Here is a 23,428-nt window from a genome sequence, read left to right on the forward strand (position 1 = left end):
ATGGATGCGGATGAACCTATACACAGCCCCTCCGTTGGTCCCTCATTCCATTATACGAGACTTCCTTGATAGTCTCCCACTGCGGTCACTAGATAACCAACTACATGATGAGTTGGGGTTCCGGTGACACTGCAGGAGGTTCTTGTGGCCATTGTGGATATGGCATATGGTAAAACACTGGGACCGGATGGTCTACCAGCAGAGTTTTATGCGAAATACGTTGATAAAATAGCACCACACTTAGAGATCATGTATGAAGAATCCATGAATCTCTGCAGACTCCCCGAGTCCACACGGACCTCGTTGGTGATCCCCCTCACTAAGACCACGAAGAAGGGAGCTCGGGTTAAGGAATGTAGACCACTGTCTATGCTTAACTTGGACTTTAAGATACTCATTAAAATCCTGGCACTTCGACTGCTACCGCATATGAATGAATGAAAAGGCTTTTATATAGCGCATGGCTACCGGAGGCATCCCAGCGCATGCAAGTCCTCATACACCCTGATCAGAATGGTTTTATCCCTTCACGTAGCACCTCCTACAACCTTTGTAGGCTTTATTCTGTCCTTTATCACACAGAGGTGAGATCCATGCAACACTCTGCAGTATTGTCGGTTGACCTTGAAAAGGCTTTTGATATGGTTAGTTGGACCTACCTGTTTGAAGTGATGCAACGCATGGGCCTGGGCAAAGGATGGGTAAAGTGGGTACAACTTCTCTACGCTAGGGTCAAGACTGGCAGAAATGTATCCTCTCAATACCAGATCACCCACAGAACACGTCAAGGGTGCCCCCTCTCACCCCTGTTATTCGCGTTGGAAATTGAACCACTTGCAGAGTTGATTCGAAAGGGAGGTGAAGGGATGGGACTCCAGTTAGATGGACAGAAACATCACATCTCTATATGCAGATGATCTTCTGATTTATTTAAAGGAGGAGGTGACAGGTACCGCCTCGGCTCTCAAGCTTCTAGAGAGCTTTGAGCAGATCTCAGGTCTGCAAGTTAATAAGAAAAATACATATTTATTCCCAATGATAGGACCACTGCCTAGACCTGAAACGCTCCCTGCGGACATTAACTGGAACCCACATACCTTTAAGCACCTGGGCATACCAATATTCCACACTATGGATAATATAAAGGAAGGGAACTTGGACAGAGCGCTTCGTTCCTTACAGGCCTGCGTGCTCTTTTGGAGTAGCTTACAGCTACCCATCATGGCCAGAATTTCCTTATCCAAGATGGTTATGTTGCCTCGTCTATTATATCTCTTTGTTAATGTTCCGGTTCTGATGCCCTCTGGGTGGTTCGGACCTTTGAATTCCATTCTAAGAGACCTGATTTGGGGTGATGGATGAAGAAGGGTCTCACTGAAAATATTGCAGCGACCTATGATTGAGCGAGGGCTAGGTGTGCTGGATTTCGAGTTGTATATACTGCCCAGCTGCAGATGTTGGCGAAATGGCTAGAGGAGGTGAACTTGGACAGTCACTATTTGATGGAACCCGGTGAGCATCCTTATCTATTGGTGGCTAAGCTGCTGGAGCCCACAACTCTTGTCCCGTACCATTCAGTGCTACAGAGCACAGCCCTACAAGCTAGGAAGCAATGCCTGGACAGACTGAGTGTAATGTCGAGATATACCCCCATGTTCCCACAAACAGGCCTCCCTCACAGAATCCCTGTGAAAATCTTTACAATTGAGCAGATGTTGCCTTGAACAAGGGCAGGGTTGGAGACGGTAGGCGACCTATACCAAGGGGAAACCCTAGTCCCGTTTGCAGAGCTTTCACATAACCTATATGACACCACATCGTCTCAATGTCATGTATGGAGGGGAACAGCGGAAGTGTCCGAGGTGTGCTCACCCCGATGCAGACTTTGTGCACATGACGTGGGACTGTCCCCATCTTAGGACATACTGGGGAGGGATATTAGCAAAGATTAAAGATGTGCTATGGAGAGATTGGCTCCTCCAGTTGAAGTTTGCCTGTTGGGGCTTTTTCCGTGACCACAAGCCCGGACAGTAGGGAATAGGCTAAAAGACCTGGCCCTGGGTTTAGCCAAGAGGAAAATCGCAATAACATGGAAGTCCGCTATCGGACTACAGGTCACTAATTAGAACCAAGATGTTATCAACTGAGCAGGGGCAGAAGGCAGAGCACCAAGCTGGGAAGAGGCGAAGGAAATGCGGCAGCGCCCTATAGCAGACCGCTGGAAAGAAGTCTTGAGGTCGTGGGAAAACCCGACACATACATGTACTGAAGATGAAGGAAGCGCGAGTACCTCGGAGTGATTGGTACGCATCAGCATAAGACACTAAATATTAGAAAGGTGTGTGTGACAGGGGTAGCACTACTGGATCATACCTAATTACACGGCGAAGGCGAGCACCAGGAATAATAGAAGGCCAGGATTGGTAAGGTGGTCCCTCCTGACACACTTGAAATATTTATTAGCAGATACCCCTAAGTGGATACCTCCTCTGAGGGGTTCTCACAACCCCCCGCCACATACGTTATGTTTCTTTCGTTTATTTTATTATTTTGTTATTTCTGTTGATAATCTGGTTTGGAAAATAGATTCCTCAGTTATGCAAGACACAGTCACACCTTGATCTAGAGAAAATGTCAGGCTCACCGAGGTGGGCTGAGAACATAAGAGTCATCCCGACACATGAGTAACTGTGTATTGTTGAAATGTTTATAAGGCGTGCTTATAAAAGGGTGATAGGTATAAGTTGATACTCAGAGTGATGAAAAAGGATGAATCTTGTATGCTAATGCTCAATGTTACAAGGAAGAGTATTGTAATCTGAAACATGTGCTTTCTCTGTATACGATAAAACGTTTAAATGTAAAATGTCGATAAAGATATGTTTAAAAAACAGAAGCAAGAAACCGAGCCTCTGCTGGTATGTGCGATGTGGCAGAGGCACTGGGTTAGAGTCAGGTTGCATGATTACCAGTTACACTTTTGTGATTTCATAATTCAACATCGTTCAAGCTTGAGCTGTAGTTGGGTCGGGTCCAACATTGGCATCAGATCCTCTTCTGGAGCTAGCGGCATTGGCACCAGTATCAGTGCAGAAGGGAGCAGCGTGAATCGTGGGACCAGTAAACAAGTCTGTATAGGCATCGGTACAGGTCTGGTAATGAGTCCTACAGGAAAAGACGGTGTTAGGGTGGATCAGGCAGCAATAATCCAAATAGAGGTCTCAGTGGGATGAATGTGTCCGAAAAAAAACCTGAAGCAGATTGAAAATCTACAGCTTTTCCTCCTTCAAAGACCTCAATTTGCTGTGGGGTCGATAACAGCCTGAGAAATTAGATGAGTAGTGGGAATTGTTGAGAAACTAGTTCCGTGGCAGGAGACCTTAAAGGGGTACAACTAATATCATGACGCCCTCGTGACCTCTCGCAGAAATCAAAATGGAGGGATGGGATAGAGTGTTGCTTTGGTTTTTTTTATGCTTGTGCTCAGGCTTAGCAGAGGACTCCTGGCATGAAGCTTAGCAGTCACAGGACTGGCCTCAAGGTCAAAACCAAGTTCATGCCTTGGAATGGGAGCAGGACTCGCGCGAAGTTTGCAAACTTTTTTTAATCCAGCGAATTACAGCTTCACCTCCCAAGTTCGAATTGACTTCGGGTGCATGAAGGTTAGGGTGACCAGGCGTCCGGGATTGGATTTGACCGGACCGTCCCAGTTTTTCAACTGTTGTCCTGGAAGACTTTGGTAAATTTGGCTCATGTTCCTTTTTTTTGAGAGGGTAAAATGAAAACAGTTGGAGGTACTTTTTTATGTTTTCCAAAGCAGGGCTAGTAAGAAGCTGTTATGAGTAAGCAATTTTATTAACCGGTATGATGCAGGTTTTTAAAATTTCCTTTTTTTTCTTTTCTTAGTGCCTCTTCTGTGTTTCTATGAGGATGAGGGCTTTCATTATTTGCCACTTTATTTATGTAAATGTGTAGTCCTTCCTCTATTTTTGAGAAATGTCCAGGTTTTTGGGTCGCACGATCTAGTCTCCCTAATGAGGGTGCACTTATCACACAACGTAAGAGTTGTGGCACAAATCTAGACACTAAAGGCACTTTCTGTGCAAGTTTGTGAAAGCATCTGATGCTTGCAGTTGTGGCATGGAACATCCCCTCTCAGAAAGGTTTTCATATCATTTTAGAAGTCAGAAAACTGACAACCTTTGGTGAGAGCTCCAGCTCCGTGTCGATAAAGTTGCGGAAAGGAAGGATCTGAAATCAACGGCAACGTGCAGAGGCGCCTGGCCTGTGAGCTCCAGACGTGGTCCATGAACATTGCAGGGGGGCCGCCTCAAGTTTTGTGACACCACTGGACCCGATATAAATATCACCTTATAAGACTACAATGCATTACGATTTTTTTTGCCACTGCGATAGCATATGCTGTATGTCTGTTTTCACACACTAGTCACTAGTGTGTGAGAGGCAGGAAATATTAGCTCACACACGCTGCTATTGTGGAAGAGAGTAGTGCATATTCTTTTGGTGCAATGTCTCCAGGGCTCGAGTCGGGGTACCACGCGGGTGGACGGCGTCCCCTCCACTTATTTTAAAGGGTGGACGCCGTCGACATTGCCAAACAGCTGGTCTTCACCTTTTTGGCCTCTCTGGGACAATATTCGAGCCACCTTTCGTGAAATCACTTCTTTTTAGGTCGAGGGACCTATAAGCTGCGAAGCGCAGCTTCCAGTCCGGAGATCTTATGTTTTGGAGTAGGGCAGTTTAAACTCGCCTCTCTATTCCGTTCGCTTCCATTGGCTGGCTTCCTAAACGGAGGCCAGCCATTGGAAGAGAAGGGAGTCACTATAAACAAGCCCCGCCTCTTTCGGATTCGGGGGCGTAAGTTTTGCTGTTCTTTAGCTCGTGACGTCGTCCGTCACTCAGGACAGCAAAACACGCACCCGAATCCGAAAAATTGCGGAAGCTTGAGGCCGCCAGTTTGCTGCTGGTAAGCTTGAGGTAGGCTGCTCTCGCTCTCGTTCCCGCCGTCTTTTTTCCTGCCCCCTCCCTGTCCGTGTCTTTGTTCCCCTCCCGCTGATGAGATCGTCTCGCTGTCCTCCCCGCCGTGTCATTTTCCCGCCCCCCTCCCGGCACTCAATAGAGCTCTTGTTCCCCATCTGTCCCGCCAGCTCTGCTGTCTCTGTGCTCCGGAGCCTCCTGAAGTCCTACATCTGTTTGTATCCGTAGTTATCTGTTCTGCTGCTTTTATATTTGCAAGGGGTGCGATCCGTGACTGCTCCTGGCTGCTTCACATGCAGATGGAAGAGACGACAATGGGGGGGTGGGGAGGGCGGGGGCGGTTGCATCACCGAGGCCGGCGGCTCAGGGTAACCAGAAGCCCCGCTCTGGGTTCATCTCTGGAGCTCTGTGTGTGTTATACAATGGCCGTCCCACCCTGTGAAGGCTCCCAGAGAGCACCCTGTGGACCCGGCGGGTTTGCCCCTCCAAGGAGGCGCTGTGTCTCTTCCTCGTCCCTGCATGTGTAAGCGGAGCAGAGTCTGCCATTCGGCATTCGTGTCTCTGGTTTCAAGGCCTGTGTGATGTCTGGCAAGGGGCCTCCCATGTTCGCCCTTAGCGGAAAGAGCGCCTGACCGACGGTGACTTACTATGGTTTTTAGGCAATATTTAAGAGTGAATGTGTTTGTGTGGCTTCACAGCGCAGTTCTCTTCTAGAACTGTTTTTAGGTCCGACTGACAGCAATGTTTCGACCTATTGTCATCTGTTCTTTAAAGAATGGCCTTTATCTCTGCCCGGGAGAGCGAAAGCCCATTCTTTCAAGAATAGATAAAAATAGGTCCAGCAACGGTGCTGTCAGCCAGACCTAATAATAATAACCGTTCTAATGAAGAATAGCGCTGTCAAGTAAAAAAAAAATGTATTGTTTTTGATCCTTTAAAATCATTACAATTCACAATAGAAAAACGATCCTTAATAGCGCTGCCAAGTCACACCTAAATACATTCACTTTTAAATCTTGCCTAAAACAAGGTATGTCACTCTTACTCCATACAGTTGGCTGTTCGGTGTGTCATTCCACCTCGTATACAGAGCTTTAACTTACAGTGCATGCAGGACTACTGTACAGCTCAGAAGTACACTGAATCATTAAACATTACGTTACATCTTACAATGTATACAGAAGGCCACCATTTTTCTTTAAATTTAGTTTTTCAGTGCAACAGGCTTTTAAAAATATTTTTGTCAGGACCCTAAATGTAAGCCAGACGTTTAGTCTGTACCAACACTTGTTTCTGTTCTGGACCTGAATTTTGTGAAAAGTTTTCACTCGTTTGCAGATATATTGCCCGAGTCAAACACGTGCAAAGCACTGAACGGAACTGGAAGATAATGCATGGCGCTTTACCAAATCTCCAGCTAAACCAATAAGCACATTAGTTAAATATATACAATTTGCATTATCGCCTGCTCTGTCTCAATTCCTGTGTAATCCAGCTTGCCGTGTCCACAGCAATTACTTACCAGCCTCGCACTATTTACATCTCTTCCAGGAGTAGTACTGTGCTGCGCTATCAGCAATCACAGCCGCTCTGCCCTACTCCCTCCTTTGTTCTGCTTCTGGTATCGCTAGCTCCACTCCACTTCGTGTATCGCCAGATCTGCGCCATTTCCAGAATTAACTGGGTCCTCTTTATTTACAACACCTATCAACATTTAAGAGATGGAAGGGATGGAGCTGAGGAGGCGATTGGGCTCAGAAGCCTCCTCCTGTTTTTCCCGGTGAAACCCTTAGGCAGTATGGTGACAATTACTGACCGGTCTGCCATAATATTGGTGGAGGGGCTGGGTTAGATTGCAGATCTTAACTTTGCCTGGTTCAGAATAGGAGTACAACAGCACTTTTCAGGTAGCATACTACACATTTAATTTAATGTTATCAGCACTTCTTGGTAGGGTTGTTAGACTTTAATGGAATGTCAGATCCCATTCAGGAGGCCACTGGGCCACACCTGTGGAGGGGTTTGAGGCCCTTTAAATCTGCTGTCCTGGGGCTTGCCTTACTATGGCTCTACAAACTGGGTAAGTACAGCCCTTCACTCATAGAAGAAGAGCAGGCGAGTAGTCACAGACTTCTCAGAGAAGTTAGTGAGTGAAGGATACTCAGGCTCCAGAATCAATACCACCAGAAACATAGGTCACCCCACATTCAGTTATGCACAAATACCCAATTACATGGTGCAGGGCTTGGTGTATGGGGCCTCCGCGGATTAGATAATCAATTGGCTCGAGTGGGTTCCCCTCTCTGGTAGTGGTGAACCCCCTCCTTCCCCCCAATAGAGCATGTCCATGGTCAGTCATGTAAATTGGTGGGTGCAACTTGTGCCTCTTGTATCTAAGTTAGCGCTCGGTTCATTTGGTCTAGGCCCATTCGTCTCTTACCTACTTCAGATTAGCAGCTCCTGGCCTTACTCCGCCATCTCAGCCACTCAACAGTATTTGGTTTTAGTGAGGGACTGCATTCTTCCTGCCAGCCGCAGTGGGATCTTCACCAGCAGTGATGTGGCAGACCAGGGGAGGTGTGAGGCTGCTTTCACTCTTACCCCGGCAGCAGGATCTCACTGGGTGCAGGCAGGAGCCTCTAGACATAACACACAGAAAAGTGGCTCTGTGTGTGGTTGTGCGTGTGTGTGGCTCTATGTGAATGACTCTGTGTGGGTGGCTCTGTATGTGTGTGTGGGTTGCTCTGTATGTGTGTGCGGGTGGCTCTGTGTGGGTGTAAATGCAATAGGTCATGTATATGCGAGCGATTAAGCTATTGGCATTGTAAATGACAATGCCATTTATTCAACGATTAAGCTATTGGCAATGTAAATGACAATACCATTTATTTATGATAAAAAAAAATTAAAAATGTCGTGAGCAATGCCAATAGCTCTTCCTTTAATAATGCCGAGACCATTGCATTGTAAATGCTTGTTTTAGGACTTGTGCCCTGAATGTCTCCAATACGAACTATATCACCTAGTAAATGTCAATAAACAAAACCCTCATTAAAATGTAACAACTTAATCAATTTTGCTACCAAAGTATATGAAAATACGTTATTACAGGGAATAAGAATCCTGTCTGATGCGCACTTCTAAAGCACACACTTCCGAATAAACAGGCTCCGTGATGCATAGCCTTTGTTTGACCCATTGGGATCTCCTTACGTCCAATTCTGACGCAAAAGAAGTGTTGGATATTCAGTATGAAAAAATACAGGCAGGTGGTCTTAAATTCCTCATTTGTAAAATGAAAGCAAAACCTGCCCATCTATTGTAGTTGTACTGCTCGCCGCTTCAGCGTCTCGGTAGCTGAGGTGATTCTGCTGCAAGAGATTTCAAAATGTCACCAGCTTCAGGGCAGGTTCCATACAAACCTCACGGACGCTCAATTCTCCCAAAAACCTTCTGTAGTCATAACAGGATTCAATACAGCAATTTTACCTTTAGCACAAAAAAAAACATTGTTTAAAAAAGTGGCAAACCATGAGTAGGATACACAGCACCGCCTGGGAAACGGGTAACCACTGACTGCAGATCGCGCGCAGATGGACTTTGGGATCGGAGTGGCGAGACTCCCGGGCACCGATTTTTAATCCCAGTAAACTCACCATTTTTTCAATTTTCTCATTCTCCCTAAACACGAAAGAAAGGAGGTCAATTGTCAAAATGTTACGTTGCAAAATGCTTGAAACAGGTGCCAAAAAGGAAAAAGAAAAACGAAGGATTTATTACCTAGTCATCACTGCATCGTATAAACTCCAAATGTTGTCCAGCACCAGCTGCACAAAGAGAGGTTTCTTTCCTTTCGACTGTTCGAAAACAAAAATGTTACTAGCAAGATCAAGGCTCCAAAATTAATTCGAATTATAATCTGCAACAAATAGAATGCAAATGTATCCTCCTAACCACAGTTGCCTATAACAGATGCCCCATTAACCTCACACTCTGTGAAATACTATTTAGCTAATGTTTGCATTTATATGCAGATACACTGCCTATAGCTATACTTAGCGTGTAGGCCCTTCACAAATGAAGACAAAAAACCCATATCTGGTGCTAAAAAGCAGTATCATAAGGTTATGAGGAGCTGACTCTGGCCATTCAGTATCCAAGAAAGGTTAATTAAAAGAATGGCAGATACACAAACAAGCATGCATCTCAAGAAATAACACGTGTGTGGTCTCAACAAGTGTGGAGACTAAACCTGTAACAGCCAACACCCATTTCATGCTTATGGCATTGGCCAATGTTAAGGAAAACGCTGTGTGAGAGTTTGTTAAAGTAGACAATATTGTATAGAGTTTAATGCCAAGGGGTAAAGGAAAACAAGAATTTCACTGTCAATGTACAAGGTCAACAAATGGAAATACAGTACCAGAAAAACAAAAAACAAGCTATGAGATTAAAGAATAGTACTTCTCACATAACACTATCAAGTATACGAGTAAAAACAAGGAGCAGGGAAAACAAGATTAACCGGTATTGTAGCGATTACAACGTTCTAGATGCAAATTTCACATGCCAAAATGTGTGAACACTAAACCCAATTGGAGGGGATCCAATGGCACCTCCATCGGCGCAATAAGGCTCTCTTCCTCAACAATCCATAAAAGTGTGGCGGGGGGAGAACGAGGAAATTGTCTGAACTGTAACTCTTGTGAGGTGAACAGTCAGTGTTTGTTTATTTGGAAACTGCTTGACAATGGACTGTGCTCAAGTGGGACAGAGCTCTAACTTTACTTTGTTTGCAGAATGTGAGCACAGATGAATATGCTTTGGTGTTCACAATGTGACTGTGGTCTTTATGTGTGAACACTGGGAACTTTTCCTCAGGATACATTTTAGGCTCAACACAAGCAAAGGAGAGGAGGATAGCACCTTACTTCGACCTCCTCTGGGTGAATATATATATACACATGAATAAGTAAGGCTTCTGAAGTCACAATTTTTATCGAGTGATAATTAAAAGTTAAAGTGTAGCAAAGTGCAATACTTTGTAAAAACTGCCCTCACCCACAAGGAATTGTGGCATGCTTCATCATAGGGCTGCTGCAACACCTCAGCGCAGACCAAGGTTTGAGGCGGAGCAATAGGGTGGGGAAGACAATAGAAACACACAGAAAAGCAAAAGGATCCAAGGAAAGATTAGTGCAGATTAAAAATCTAAAACTAACTAAGGGATTTCCTCATAATAGTTGTATTCTTGGACTCCCCTGTCAGGATTAAAAGGTAACTCCCTACAAAAGGATGGTGGTAAAGTGAGTGCATTAGGCACCCAACACCCCTCCGTTCTGCATAAAGCTCAGCATGTTTCTATCGGAATACGTGTCTCTACCGGCAATCGTCAGGACTGTCGGATCCCTATGCTACATCCCTTTCTGTCAATATACACTTAGTATATCAAATTACTCCACCTGTAAATTGTGGAAATGAGGTTAGTCCAGTAATTACACTCCTAATAGGATCGAGTTTCACTATGTGTAGCGCTAGAACTGGCCAAGAGAAGAGGGCGACCCCCTGTAGTCACACAGTTGTCAATGGTGGTGTGCCTCCACTCTGGATCCCTCCTCGGTGCCCACTCTGATCAGCGATCACACTCGGCAACTCTGGGCATTAGCTTGCCTCATCTTCACTAACGGCCCCACCAGACCGCTGGGGATGCCTGGTCTCACCCTGGAGATACCCATTAAGGGACCATCTCTCAGGGAAGCCAGGAAGGGTTTCGCAGCGGTCGAAGCGCCTTGGGACCCTACGGGTAAGTAGTGCGCTATATAAATGCCAATACATACATACATAGGTACATTCTAGGACCAAAACCCACAAGTGGCCGTGGAGGGCCCCCCACTGTCCACAAGAAGGGGTAAGAGAGGTGAGGGCGAGGATACCGCCTCCCGAGTTAAACTCTACTCACAATAGTGTACCCGGACCCCAAAGTGGCTCCTAAAACCTTCTCAACTCCTTATGGTGGTGTGTACCGCAACAGCAGAAAGGAAATGATTACTTTTGTTATTTAACCCTCAAACACCCTATAGGTGTCATGCTTCATCATCGGGTTCACCCTGACTCCTCAAGGTCAGGGTGGGCTCAACTGTATTTCTGGGAGCTCTTAGGAAATGTAGGCCAGGGGGACTTAAAGATAAAAATCCTACTGCACCCCCAGGTATCCCTTGACGCATATGAATTGCGACACCGGTTGTTTGTGCTTTATGCACGTGTGGTGTAACTGGAATAGGCGAATCTCACTTTTAAGTACAAATTGTACGCTATGTTAATACGCACGCTGCCAATGGGCAGGTTTGGAATAATAGAATTATTAATGCTCTGCCGTTTATGGTCACATGAACACAGACTATGCATGAAAAGGACATGTTCCCCCATGCATTCTGGATATAGTTGCACTTTAAGATTGCTATTGTGATGCAATGTGGTTTTTGTCCTTCTCTTCTTTTTCTCAACCCCATCGCCGCGGGGCAAGTTATCCCGCGGCGCGGGGGGAGGGAAGGGGGGCGCCTAGTCTTTGGGCTGAAACACGTTGGCAGTTTTTTAGGGTCTTAGGACCATAACCTTCAATAAAGACCCGCTTTTATTATCTTTTTAACATTCACTAAATCCCCATTATTAAAGGGATACCTGGGGGTGCAGTAGGATTTTTATCTTTAAGTCCCCCTGGCCTACATATCCTCAAGAGCTCCCTGTAATACAGTTGAGCCCACCCTGACCTTTAGGAGTCAGGGTGAACCCGATGATAAAGGATGACACCAATAGGGTGTGTGAGGGTTAAATAAAAAAATAAATATTTTCCTTTCCACTGTTGTGGTACACTCCACCATAAGGAGTTGAGAATGCTTTAGGAGCCACTTTGGGGTCCGGATACACTGTTGTGAGTAGAGACATTCTGGGACCAGCCAGACCTGCAGATAGTCTGTGGTGGGTGACATAGCAGAATGTTGAAGTCGTTCAGTGTGAAGCAGTTGGTAACAGAATGTTGGGGTACAGCTGAAGACTGGGAAAGGAACTGTTTTAAGATCTATAAGAGAGTTTTTATTCAATGTGGTGTCAGGCAACATGTTTTGCTAAAATATAAAAAACATCAGGGACCCCTCTCATGTTAGCTCAGAGGTTTTCAGACTGCACTGCGCGCCACGGTCCGTTGCTGTATTGCCAGGGGGTGCAAATGCCTAAGTACTTGTACATTCAGACTTATTTATCTGGAGGTGTTCCAGGCTTTCTTCATTTACATCCTGAGGCTGAAGTGCATAAACAATGTAAGGGAACTGTTACGTGGAGGCAGGATTTGTAAATGGAGGGACAGAGTCAAAGACGTGGATAAAAAAAATAAAAAATGTTTAACTTATACGTTTTTTTTTATTTTCCTTCAAGTAACAACAAATAAAATAAAGCACTCAACTTACATTAAAAATAATTGAAAGTTCACTTTATTGGTGGGGAATACACTCTTTCAACTTACGAAAACTCAAGTGGTTAATAAGATCAGTGTGTATCATTGAACTGAATCCTGTCTGGCGCAATGGGGAATGATGACTTGTGATTTTATAGTGCTGAGAGGTGCCAGCCTGTGGCAGAAAGCACAATGAATATGTAAGTCATTTAACAACTGTATTACATACAGTATAAATTAGGTTGCAGCAAAATGAATTAACGTTAGAATAAAACAAGTGTAATCAAAATATATTATGGGGAATACTATACCTAGTGGCTAGTGCAGTGGCATAGCAAGGGGGGGGGGCTCTCTTACCTGCTGCATCGCCAGCATTCCCCGCTCTTACATACGGCTACGGGGTGCCCGCCGCACGGACCACAACGGGGGTCAACTAGTCTAGCTGTGCCACTGACCTAGTGTAGACATTTATATTATTGCCCACGAAACACACACGCACTCCAGGTGGCAGTGAGCTGACCAGCAGGGTTGCATTCGATTGCAGAGTCTCCATTTCTGGGCTCCTACAGCTTCGTAGTAATGACCCAGAAGAAAGAGGATCCATGGATAGATAGCGGTAAACAGACGGGCAAGAGAGGAGGGTGGCATGCAGGTGCTATTTTTTACAAACTAACATAAGTTAGGTTTCTAGGAACAGAAGAGTGTTGGGGGCTCTTTTTTCTTTTTCTTAAGGGCCAGCACAACCATTAGTGCGGCAGATGCAATGGCACTGACGCCAGAGGTGGGAAGGCCACTGCATCCTGTTTATGGCTGTTTTACCACCAAAAAGAGAAGCGGAACCCCGTTTTCCTGACTAGCATTACCAGCCAATAGGGTCACCCTTGCTGCGTAGGGCCAAAGCAAGATGGGTGCAAAATGCGGTTTTTTTTAAACCAAAAGGACAGGCAGCCAGCTTTGAACCTCAGGCCTAGGAGTGATGGTCCAGTGGTGAGGGCCAGATGAGACGGGCTATATCGCAGCACTTTAGGTATCATTAGAGCTACAGGTGCAGTGGCACTTGGGCCCATAGCTGTAATGGGCCAAGTTAAATACAATTATGGCTGCTTTTCTATCCTTCCTTGATTGCATTAGGGCCCAGTGCACTCTTGCTGTGCCAGTGCTGTCTTCTGCCTCAAAAAACAGCGACCCAAGCAAGACAATTGAAGCAAAAGAGACAGCTTAATTTGGGCCTCAAAGGGATGGCAATGAAGGGTATTGGACAAGATGTATGCATATATTTAAGTAAGAGCAGAGGAGATATCTTAAGTGAAGCACGTGCAGTGTGGCCCAGGGGTGTGATGGGCCCACCACATCACAATTATGACTGTCCTATTTTACAAAAGGGTGATGGGAACTCATTTCTCTTGCATTATGGCTAAGGGCACCGTTGCTGCAAAGAGGGGAGCAATATGTGGGATCTAATTTTTTCTGCAAGAAAGAACCTCTGCTGGTCAGTTTCACAGCTATCACTAGTGCGGCAGGTGCAGGTGCATTGGGGTCTAGGAGAGTGAGGGGCTCACAATGCTCCAGTTATGGGGAGCAGTGTTTTCTGATCCATATTTCTAGGTTTGATGTGTTTGGTGTTCTATAAGTCTCATATTTAGTATGGATATGAGCTATCGAAAAAGTACCCCAGTAAAGATGTAATATGCCAATACCTCTGTCCCTCCCACTTCTAATCATAACGTTTTAGAAGGGGCCCAAGTTCAAAACATTTTTTTGAGGTGTCTTGGAGGAAAAATGTTTGAAGACCCCTGCATTAGCTAATGGGAGTGGCCAACTGAACCAAACTTAGCAGAGCCAAACCCATAAGTTAATGTGGCCCTCTGAGTTGAGAGATGGACCCGACAATGACAGGATCACAGATGAACCCCAGAAATTCTATTCAGACAACTTCAATAAAAGATTTCTCCCTATCATGCTGACTGATGAGCCAGCAGGTAGGACTGAATTCCTAGAGAGTATGTACGATGGTGAATGAGTGGTACCTCACCAAAGAGCTGTGACTATTCTCAGATATAAATACCAAAGAGTTGTGAACATTCTCAGACAGCAGTATCCTGAGAGAACGATGAAGATTTACGTGTAAGAATGTGAAAATATGAGTCCCTCATATGTCCGATGGGGATAATGGTATAACAAAGTCAGCTTTTAGAGTACAGTGGAGTTAATAGGACCCATAGTCCTTGATATTCTGGTAGTGTTTTGATTTTTCAGAAGAACATCGGAAAAGGAGTCATCATGCTGCAAGAATTAAACACAATCAGGTTATGGTACTTGTGTTCTGTGAACAACTGAAGGAGGTATTGGAATTACGTATATCATTTGGTTTGGTCTAATTTAGACTCATGAGTTTTACTAAGTTTCTTGCACTCTAGACTGATTATTGGCATTGTTGTCATGTAGCAACCAGGGTGATGTGTTGAAAATGTGACACTAAACCGTAGAACGGAATGCAGTTTCAGCTTTAGTTAATCCTGCATAAGTGGACTGTTATTTACATTTCCTTTTTCAATGTGTTATTTCTCAAAGCTGAAAAGTAAATCAAGTGAGCCCAGAAGGCTCTGATATGTTAACCGGTATTTAAGGGAAATACTGGTGAGAAAGATACTCATTGACGTGGAAATTAATGTTAACAGAGGTAGTATATGCTGGTAAAGGATTTTGATGTACAATGTTTCAGTTAGTTAATAAGCAGAATACTGCACATTCAGCTACATGATGTGAATGATATTTTCTTATAACTGAACATCCATGTCTTTGTCGGGTTGGCGATGATAGCTCTCTCTCTGTTTATTGCCCTGTTTACATTCTTAATCTAACCTGACCGAATGGAGGCACTATACTCATTTACAGTGCTATGAAAAAGAAACTGCAGACTGCTCACATTGTACTGTGCATATTATCCATTAATTTCACCAGGTTTACTGATGCTGCCCAAGGAGAAAGGTTCAGTTGCGAATGTAAGACACTTTTGAAGGAACCATTCTCTCGAAAAGCTGCATTTTATCATGAATTCAACTCTAACCAATTTGTTTCAAGGCTGCACTGAATAATTGTATGCCAAAGTATGGATCTCTTATTGCATTCTGCCTATGAAGATGTGTGGTATTTATCAGGGACATACAAGTCAGTTGTGATGTTATATATGAAGTTAACTCTCTGTTTCACTTAAGAGTAGAATAATTATTAGTGCCAGACGATGCTACTTCTTTATGATGTCCCTTCTCCTAAAGCACACATTTTTATCAAGCAACATTGTCTAAAGTGTTTAACACGAGTGGTAAATAAGGTGGAGTAAAATTGTGAAATGGTACCCAGGTTAGCCAATCCACTTTAAATTCTTATACAAAGTACTTTTCAGAATATTAACAGATGGAGTTACAAATATCGACTCTGAATTAAAGGTTGCCATTAACTGCTGCTTATCTTTCCAGAAAGAAAGCAATATCAACATACTACAATATAGTAAAAGCTTTTTAGGCACCTAGAAATATGTTTCTTCACTGGAAGGAAAAGGGGAACTGGTGATTAGGCTGGTTCAGGAACAATTCCTCATCATTAGCGTCAGTAAAATTTCTTCTAAATATATGTGGTTGTAGAAAGTCTTACATTACTGGAAGATTTTATAATCTCTGTAACAACCCGGGCAAAATATGATGTGTTACCATTTAGAGCGCATTTTGGAAATACCGTTTATTTATATTGGTGATATATTTGCATTCTAAAATATGTATTCCTCCTCGGAGTCAAGAACAAATATTTACCCTAGCAAAAAAATAAATATGGCAAGAATAAATACCCATAAAGTTATTGTGATATTTAAGTTATATATTTGCAGGACGTCAGGGGTAGAATGTAGTGATATCCTCATGATGTCAAGTGGTGGAATGTAGGACTCGTGAGTGAGCAGTTCGGAGAGTGAAGAGGACAGCTGAATTGACAGGTTGGCTGAGGGTATTACCCTGTATTTGGTTATTATAGAATAAATCTCTTCTTGGAAACCTTTCGTTTGGTGTCACCTACTTCACAATTATCAACTGCTGGAATTCTTAAAGGCAGTATGATGAAATCTAGGGTATTGCAAACAAAGTCATGAAATAAAGAGCCACCACATAGTTACACATCTACTCGAAGGTATAAGGTCAACTTTTCATTTCACAAAACCAAGAGGGCAATATACATTACCTGAGCACCTTTCATGATCCTCTTAGCTTTTGTATTTAGATAGTAATCTCCCCACAGTGTCTTCAAAAGCACTGAAGCCTTGATGCCAATCTTTTGGCTATAAAGCTCTGCAAACTGGTCAATGCTATAAAAATAGAAAAGTCATTCTTAGACTAGACACACAAAATTATGTATAATATATTGTCACTAGGAAAAAGAAAACTAGAAGGTCAAGTCTCATGACACAGTATGTGTGCATAACTAAGTACACAATATTTAGTTGAATCAAATCATGCTAACGGTTGCAATCTAATCAGCAATGATATGCATTAGCAAAATCAAATGCACAAAAGGGTTCAATGAATTAGGAGGTTTCAACATGTGTAATATATAATATTTTATTTGAGGCAAATGACACCAAAAGCCTAGCACCATCCAGTAACGGTACTGATTAACACCATGTGCGTCCTTCATCAAACTGATTTGCAATGTTTATATCTAATTAAATGTCAATTAATCAATCAATCAAGGCATTTGTATAGCGCGCTACTCACCCGGAAGGGTCTCAAGGCGTTGGGGGGGAGGGGTCCGTTACTGCTCGAAGAGCTAGGTCTTGAGTTGCTTCCTGAAGGAGAGGTGGTCCTGGGTATAAAATATATGTACAATGTCTGCTTTCTCCGACTAGCACCTGAAACATTTCCCATCATAAGGTCCACCCCACTTCATCATTTTAGCAGGTGTGTGATATAAATAAACTGAGTTTTGTAGTGTTGGGTACATACATTTGCCATTAATCTCAAGGGGTGTAGGGGGAAGGTAACGGGTAAGGCTGCCCCCCACTCAGTCACAATTAATCAAAATGTAGCCCTACCTCAACCTACACAACATCCACTTTCTAGACCACAACACGGGTAAACAACCACACTGGCTGTTTCTATACCCTGGGTGTGTATAATAACACTACTCCTCAGGCCAGGATGTCTCAATAAATCAACATCAAACCAAATTCACTTAGAGAGAGTGACCAATGATGAGAAGTGGGTATACCGGGTATTGCTAAACCGGCAACCCCCTAGGGTGACCGTGAGGTACTATCTCTATATTCTCTACACTTTTCTGCTTTCAGTAAGTGTTGGCCTGTGCTTTTACATTAATTTGGTTTGATGTTGATTTAACATGTTAGAAATATAGCTCCAATCCAACCTAAATTTGCTGTAATCCAGGAAAATTCTGGGTTCTATTCTCACAAGTAGACTTGCTGGGAAGGCTCCTGCTCTGTAATAATCGGTCATTAAGGCCCCATGAAGGGCAATCCAAACCGTTTTTTCTTTAGATTACTTAACTTTTCCCATTCCTCCCTCACCGAGGAGTTGTTTAATAGGGGGGTGTCAGGGAACAGAGAGGGGCCAGAGAGAATGGCAGCTATTTGCTCATCTGTGAATGCTAGACAATTCTTGTCCATTCTATGGGTAGCCTCCAATTATTTCTGTGCAATGTAGTGTCAGGGGTAAATTCTGCAAAACCAAATTTTTGAAGAAAGGTTAAAAAATGGGAGGTATGGCTGAAAATGCTCTCACGGCTGAGCCGCCGTCCACACCATATATCCAAAAAAGGAGCAAAGAGGGTAAAGTTAGAACCTGAGTCGCATTGAACACCCCGAGAAGTGCACTCTCGGAGAAAAATCATAAAGTCAAGGAAGAGTGTTTTCCTGTAGTGATGACGTACGACCCCATAGCCACCAAAATCAGGCAGTCCATTCATAGACACTGGTCACTACTGTCGAACAACGAGTTTAAGATGCCTCCCCCGAGGTTTGCATTTAAAAGGTCTAGCAACCTCAAAGACAAATTGGTTCTTAAACGCGCACCTCCTGTCAAAACTGCAAGGGAGTGCTCCCTTCCCAACGGTCATTTCCCATGTGGGACCTGTTCAGTATGCCCTCTTACAAAGAAAACCTTTAGTGTCACTTTAAGATCAGGCAAAAAGTGGTTCCTGGGCCAATTTAGCAACTGCAATACCACAAATGTGGTTTACGGACTACAATGCGAGTGCGGCTTGCAATACATAGGCCTCACCTCAAGAAAAATTAAAACGAGGATCCAGGAACACTTAAGCACAATAAGAGCTGGTAAACTGTCCACCAAACTAGTTCAACATTCCCATACAACAAAACACTGTTTCACATGGACAGTGTTAGAAAAAGTAACTGGCGATCCACAAAATGTAGAAAGACTACTGATATCCAAAGAAGCAAGATGGATTTTTCAAGAGCAAAGTGAAAAATCAGGACTGAGTGGAACAAGGTACGCTAACTATTACATATGTGTCCATCCTGTGCACCCCTTTCGTATGTAGGCCAATACGTTTCATTGACATAAGTTTTTCAAGCCCTTGATAGTTTGGTATTGGTGAAGGTGCGTGAATGAGACCGATTGCAGATAGAAGCATTAACTGTAACAAGATGGCTTCCACTAAGAAATAGCTGATGGAGCTGCACTCCTTGAATTGTGGGATAGAAATCTCTATTCTCTATACTAGAGAGTATGGTAGTTGAAGTACAAACACCTCCCTATTTATGTGCGGGTAGAAATATATAACTCACCACGCCGATACCCGCGACTGTTGATTGCGGGATGTACAATCTAGGCATTTGTGTAAAACAACAGCAATTAAAGTGGGGTACTACACGCTATCATCTAAGTGGGTTTAAATTAATATCAAAACAGCTGCAATAGGTCTTCTCATGACTCCAGTATATTCCAATATGGCGGCCGCACCGTTTTGATTTTCACTAACTGACTATCGCCCCTCGCCCCTGCCGATAACGGGGCCACGCGCTAATGAGATTAGACATTGCGCCAACGTGATTTGAGTACAGTCCGCTTGATCTTATGTGGGACTGATGATGCAATTCCCAGCGCTGACGGCCGCACATTTGAAAATGTCACAGTATTGTTTTAGGTACGATGTGCATTTATGATAAACAACAGCTATCGAATTTAGTCACAACTCGCTAGCAGCTAAGAGCGTTATAACTCATGAACAAAACTGTTAAAATTGGATATTACAGGTTTCTGGTACATTCCAACATGGCAGAAGCACGACTACGAGGCTCTTTAACAAAACATTGCAATGTAGTGGCATAATTCAGCAGCTATGTAAATGATTAACCATACTCCTGCCAGGCAGGAAACCATGTTGGTGCCGAGACACCAGCGATGGGATGAATTGCGCTTGCTGAGTTGCTAATATTTTGAATACACCTAGCCATCAGCATTTATTAATGATATGGGTCTGTATGACCCCAGAAGTCAGAAGGGTTTATCCTTCTTCTTAAAAATCACTATATATTAGCATTGTCCCAAGATGGTGGGGGATTCCCACATTGAGTTTCTATAAAAGTGGCAAGCATATCCTCCTTTATAATAGGAAAAAGCATCCGATAAACCTACAAAGGAAGTTTGTCCGGTTCAGCGGCTTTCCCTAGCGATAAACCATCTACTGCTGTCTGAAGTTCTTGCATAGAAATTAAAGCTTCCAGCTCTTCCCTTTCAACCTAGCTCAGATAGATCAAATTTACGAAGGTACTGCTTGATCTGGCCCTGCTCCACAGGATCTTGAGTATATAATTCTTTATAGTACGAGTAAAATACCTCCATTATGCCTTCCGTAGTCTCAGCTGTACTACCTCTACCATCCTTCAAAATTTCAATTTGTTGAGATGCCTGCCTGTCACGCAGTCTTTGAGCTAGGCATCTACCCCTTGTTTCTCCATATTCATATCTTTCTGCCTTATATAGTCTAAACTAGGCAGCCATCTCTTGACTCCAAACCCCGTTAATCCTGGCGTTGCTACAGGCGACCTTGGTTTGCGCTGCTTTACTATCCATATTTGTACTAACCGCTCATATAAGTTCACACTCAGCCTTCCTTTAATCCTCAAGTTAACCCGCCATTTGTACTTTCTGATGTTTCCGCTTAGCCCAACCATAACTAAGTGTTTCAACCCTTAATCCCGCTTTCAAAGAATCCCAAATCATTGGTTGGGCAGCAGATCCTCTATTAGTTTCCAAGAACCTGTTGTGATCATATCTAGGACCCTAATTAAATAATCCCGATTTTTGCCCTTATGTGGTTATAACAAATCATACCCTTATAAAGGTAGTAATAGCCAATGCAAACCAAATACGGCAAGGCTACTTCCTTAGACTCCTAGAAAGTACAACGAGTTCTTTAAACAAACCAAACCTCCAGCAACCTGGGATTTCCCCATACTTTTGTTTTGATTTGTCCTAGAACTCCTGCGAGCACTGAGAGAACGGCCAGTTATTAGTGACATCTTATGTCCAACCTCACGTCAAACACGCACCTTCCAGGTACAAATAAACCAGCGTTTGCCTTAAGCAACACACGGTGCAGTGGAGCAGAGCGACTATCTACTTATCCGAAGCCCAGCTGATGCGAGTGCGGAAGGAAGCCATCCCTCCCATTTGACGCACTGAAAAAGACGCTGTCTTTTTCTCCTGCCGAGAAAATCAAGCTCCAGTGTTTTCAGTCACCCTTGCGGGTTACTGGGAGATCGAGTCCTGAGAGCGAGATGCAAGACCTCCTTCATTCTAAAAACAAGGTACGGAGCTGATTAGATCCATAGAGAATTCTCGAGTCAGGTTCTTGGCAAAAACTAACTTAACTTAAACTGCAGCTCACTTACTCCTTCCCATGTACTAGGCTTAGGTTAGGTACATTGGGGTAGGCGTATTTAGAAGCACCCGTTGAGTAAGTTTAGTCAAACTTTTATCATTGTATGTAACTGTATATATTTTATACCTTTTAAAGTATCATATGGCTCAGAAACCATATCAATGCTTTTACAGTATTATTTCATAATACTCCTTTTACTGTACGCACTTTACTTTTTCACAAGTATTGCAATTGTGGCAATTCATTTCTCTTGCATGAGAAAGAAGACTGCTCAATAAATAACACCTTTTATTGAAAATGCCCGTCTCTCTATTACTCTGCACTCTAATGAAACTAAGTATGCACGATTGACTGAGTGAAATAGCTATCTATTGTTTTCACACGACTCTGGAGATATACTCCTTATTCTGGGGGAGCAAAGTTGTCATGTTTATGCGGTTGTCAGAAGCTGAATCCCTTCTTTTCTAATCAGGGAAGATCACTCCTCCCTGTTAATTCAAGAAAGTTTCTAGTGACCTCTGAGCTAGCTGGCAAACGTATATTAAGTCTAACATATTCAATAGAGACCTAGTCGACCTCAGTCCTACGTCTAAACTATTGTTTATGTTATTCCAATGCGCAGAGCCTATTTGGAAAATAGGAACTACACGACATGGCGCCCAACGTTTGGTAAGGCGATAAATCTAACGCAAGATACTAGAGTAACTCAGTCGTGCTTTTTCACACAGACCCACTTTTCCCGTAAAAACTCCAATAGACGTCTGGAGTGGGTGAAAGGTTAATATCCACCGGAACTTAGTAGGATGAGAATCCTATGTATTAGTTTACGGTATAGTCAACGTTGAAGGATACAGTGTTCCAAAATATTGTGCACCTAATCTTTGTTTCCTCAAGAATTGCTCTGCAAAACTTTCAGTCAGTAAAATGACAGAGAGTGAGGACGAAAGGGAAAGAGCTGCTTTGGCAGTTCAATTCGCAGCGGACGACCCGGTCAATATAAGAAAAACCATAACTATAAAACATATAGAAAATGGGGTATCATCAAGAGGTGGTACAGTCAAATTTGTGGTAGAGGCACATGAATTTCGGCAGACGGAGGTATTCTATTCCTGGATAAATTTTCCTGATCTCTTGACTGGGTAAGAGTATTCTGCATCATTCAGAAACTCTGTCCATCACCACCCCCTTTTCCAAAATCGATTTTGTCCACACTATGTGTGGGAGGGTATACTCAGACGTGAGTCCCTTGCTCATTGCACCATCAGGATTCAAGCAAGCCGGGCCGACGACGGCTGAAATGCCAGAAACCGGTCCCCGGAAGCTTGTTTCCTTCCCAGTATAAGAATTGGCTTGGTAGTTTGGTTTGCCCTGTTCCCATCATGCACTGGGACAGGAACAGACTAATTTGCATGTAGCCAGGTTCTGAGCTGGGATGGTGTAGTGAGCTAAAAAACGGTGATGGATCAAGCCCTGATCTCTTGACTGGGTAAGAGTATTCTGCATCATTCAGAAACTCTGTCCATCACCACCCCCTTTTCCAAAATCGATTTTGTCCACACTATGTGTGGGAGGGTATACTCAGGCGTGAGTCCCTTGCTCATTGCACCATCAGGATTCAAGCAAGCCGGGCCGACGACGGCTGAAATGCCAGAAACCGGTCCCCAGAGGCTTGTTTCCTTCCCAGTATAAGAATTGGCTTGGTAGTTTGGGTTGCCCTGTTCCCATCATGCACTGGGACAGGAACAGACTAATTTGCATGTAGCCAGGTTCTGAGCTGGGATGGAGCAGTGAGCTAAAAAACGGTGATGGATCAAGCCCTGATCTCTTGACTGGGTAAGAGTATTCTGCATCATTCAGAAACTCTGTCCATCACCACCTCCTTTTCCCAAAATTTTTTTCCAGCAGCACATGCTGTAACACATGAGTTCCACTACTACAAAATAGCGGAATCTCCAGCGGAATACTCCCCTTTCGAGGAAGTTGAAATTCCACTAACATACCAAGAGCACCTGCTCTTGTTTAATGGCGCCCTACAACATCAAAATCACATTACCAGGCTCGGTCCACTAGGTAGAC

At 43.7% G+C, this 23,428-nt stretch overlaps 1 protein-coding gene across 4 annotated transcripts in view; it reads right to left on the reverse strand.

Moving 5' to 3' along the window:
- Nucleotides 1-23,428, reverse strand: part of EFL1 (elongation factor like GTPase 1) — a 1,188,367-nt gene that overhangs the window by 947,088 nt on the left and 217,851 nt on the right. For all 4 annotated transcript variants that reach the window (XM_086958226.1, XM_086958223.1, XM_086958224.1 and 1 more), the window contains exons 8-10: nt 16,673-16,796; nt 8,779-8,855; nt 8,543-8,679 (exon numbers count right to left, since the gene is read on the reverse strand). In XM_086958226.1, coding sequence (XP_086814352.1) covers nt 8,543-8,679; nt 8,779-8,855; nt 16,673-16,796 — 338 coding nt within the window. The remainder of the gene's footprint in view (nt 1-8,542; nt 8,680-8,778; nt 8,856-16,672; nt 16,797-23,428) is intronic.

The sequence above is a fragment of the Lissotriton vulgaris genome, chromosome 2_1 (genome assembly GCF_964263255.1).
Source record: "Lissotriton vulgaris chromosome 2_1, aLisVul1.2, whole genome shotgun sequence".
Taxonomy (NCBI): Eukaryota; Metazoa; Chordata; class Amphibia; order Caudata; family Salamandridae; genus Lissotriton; species Lissotriton vulgaris.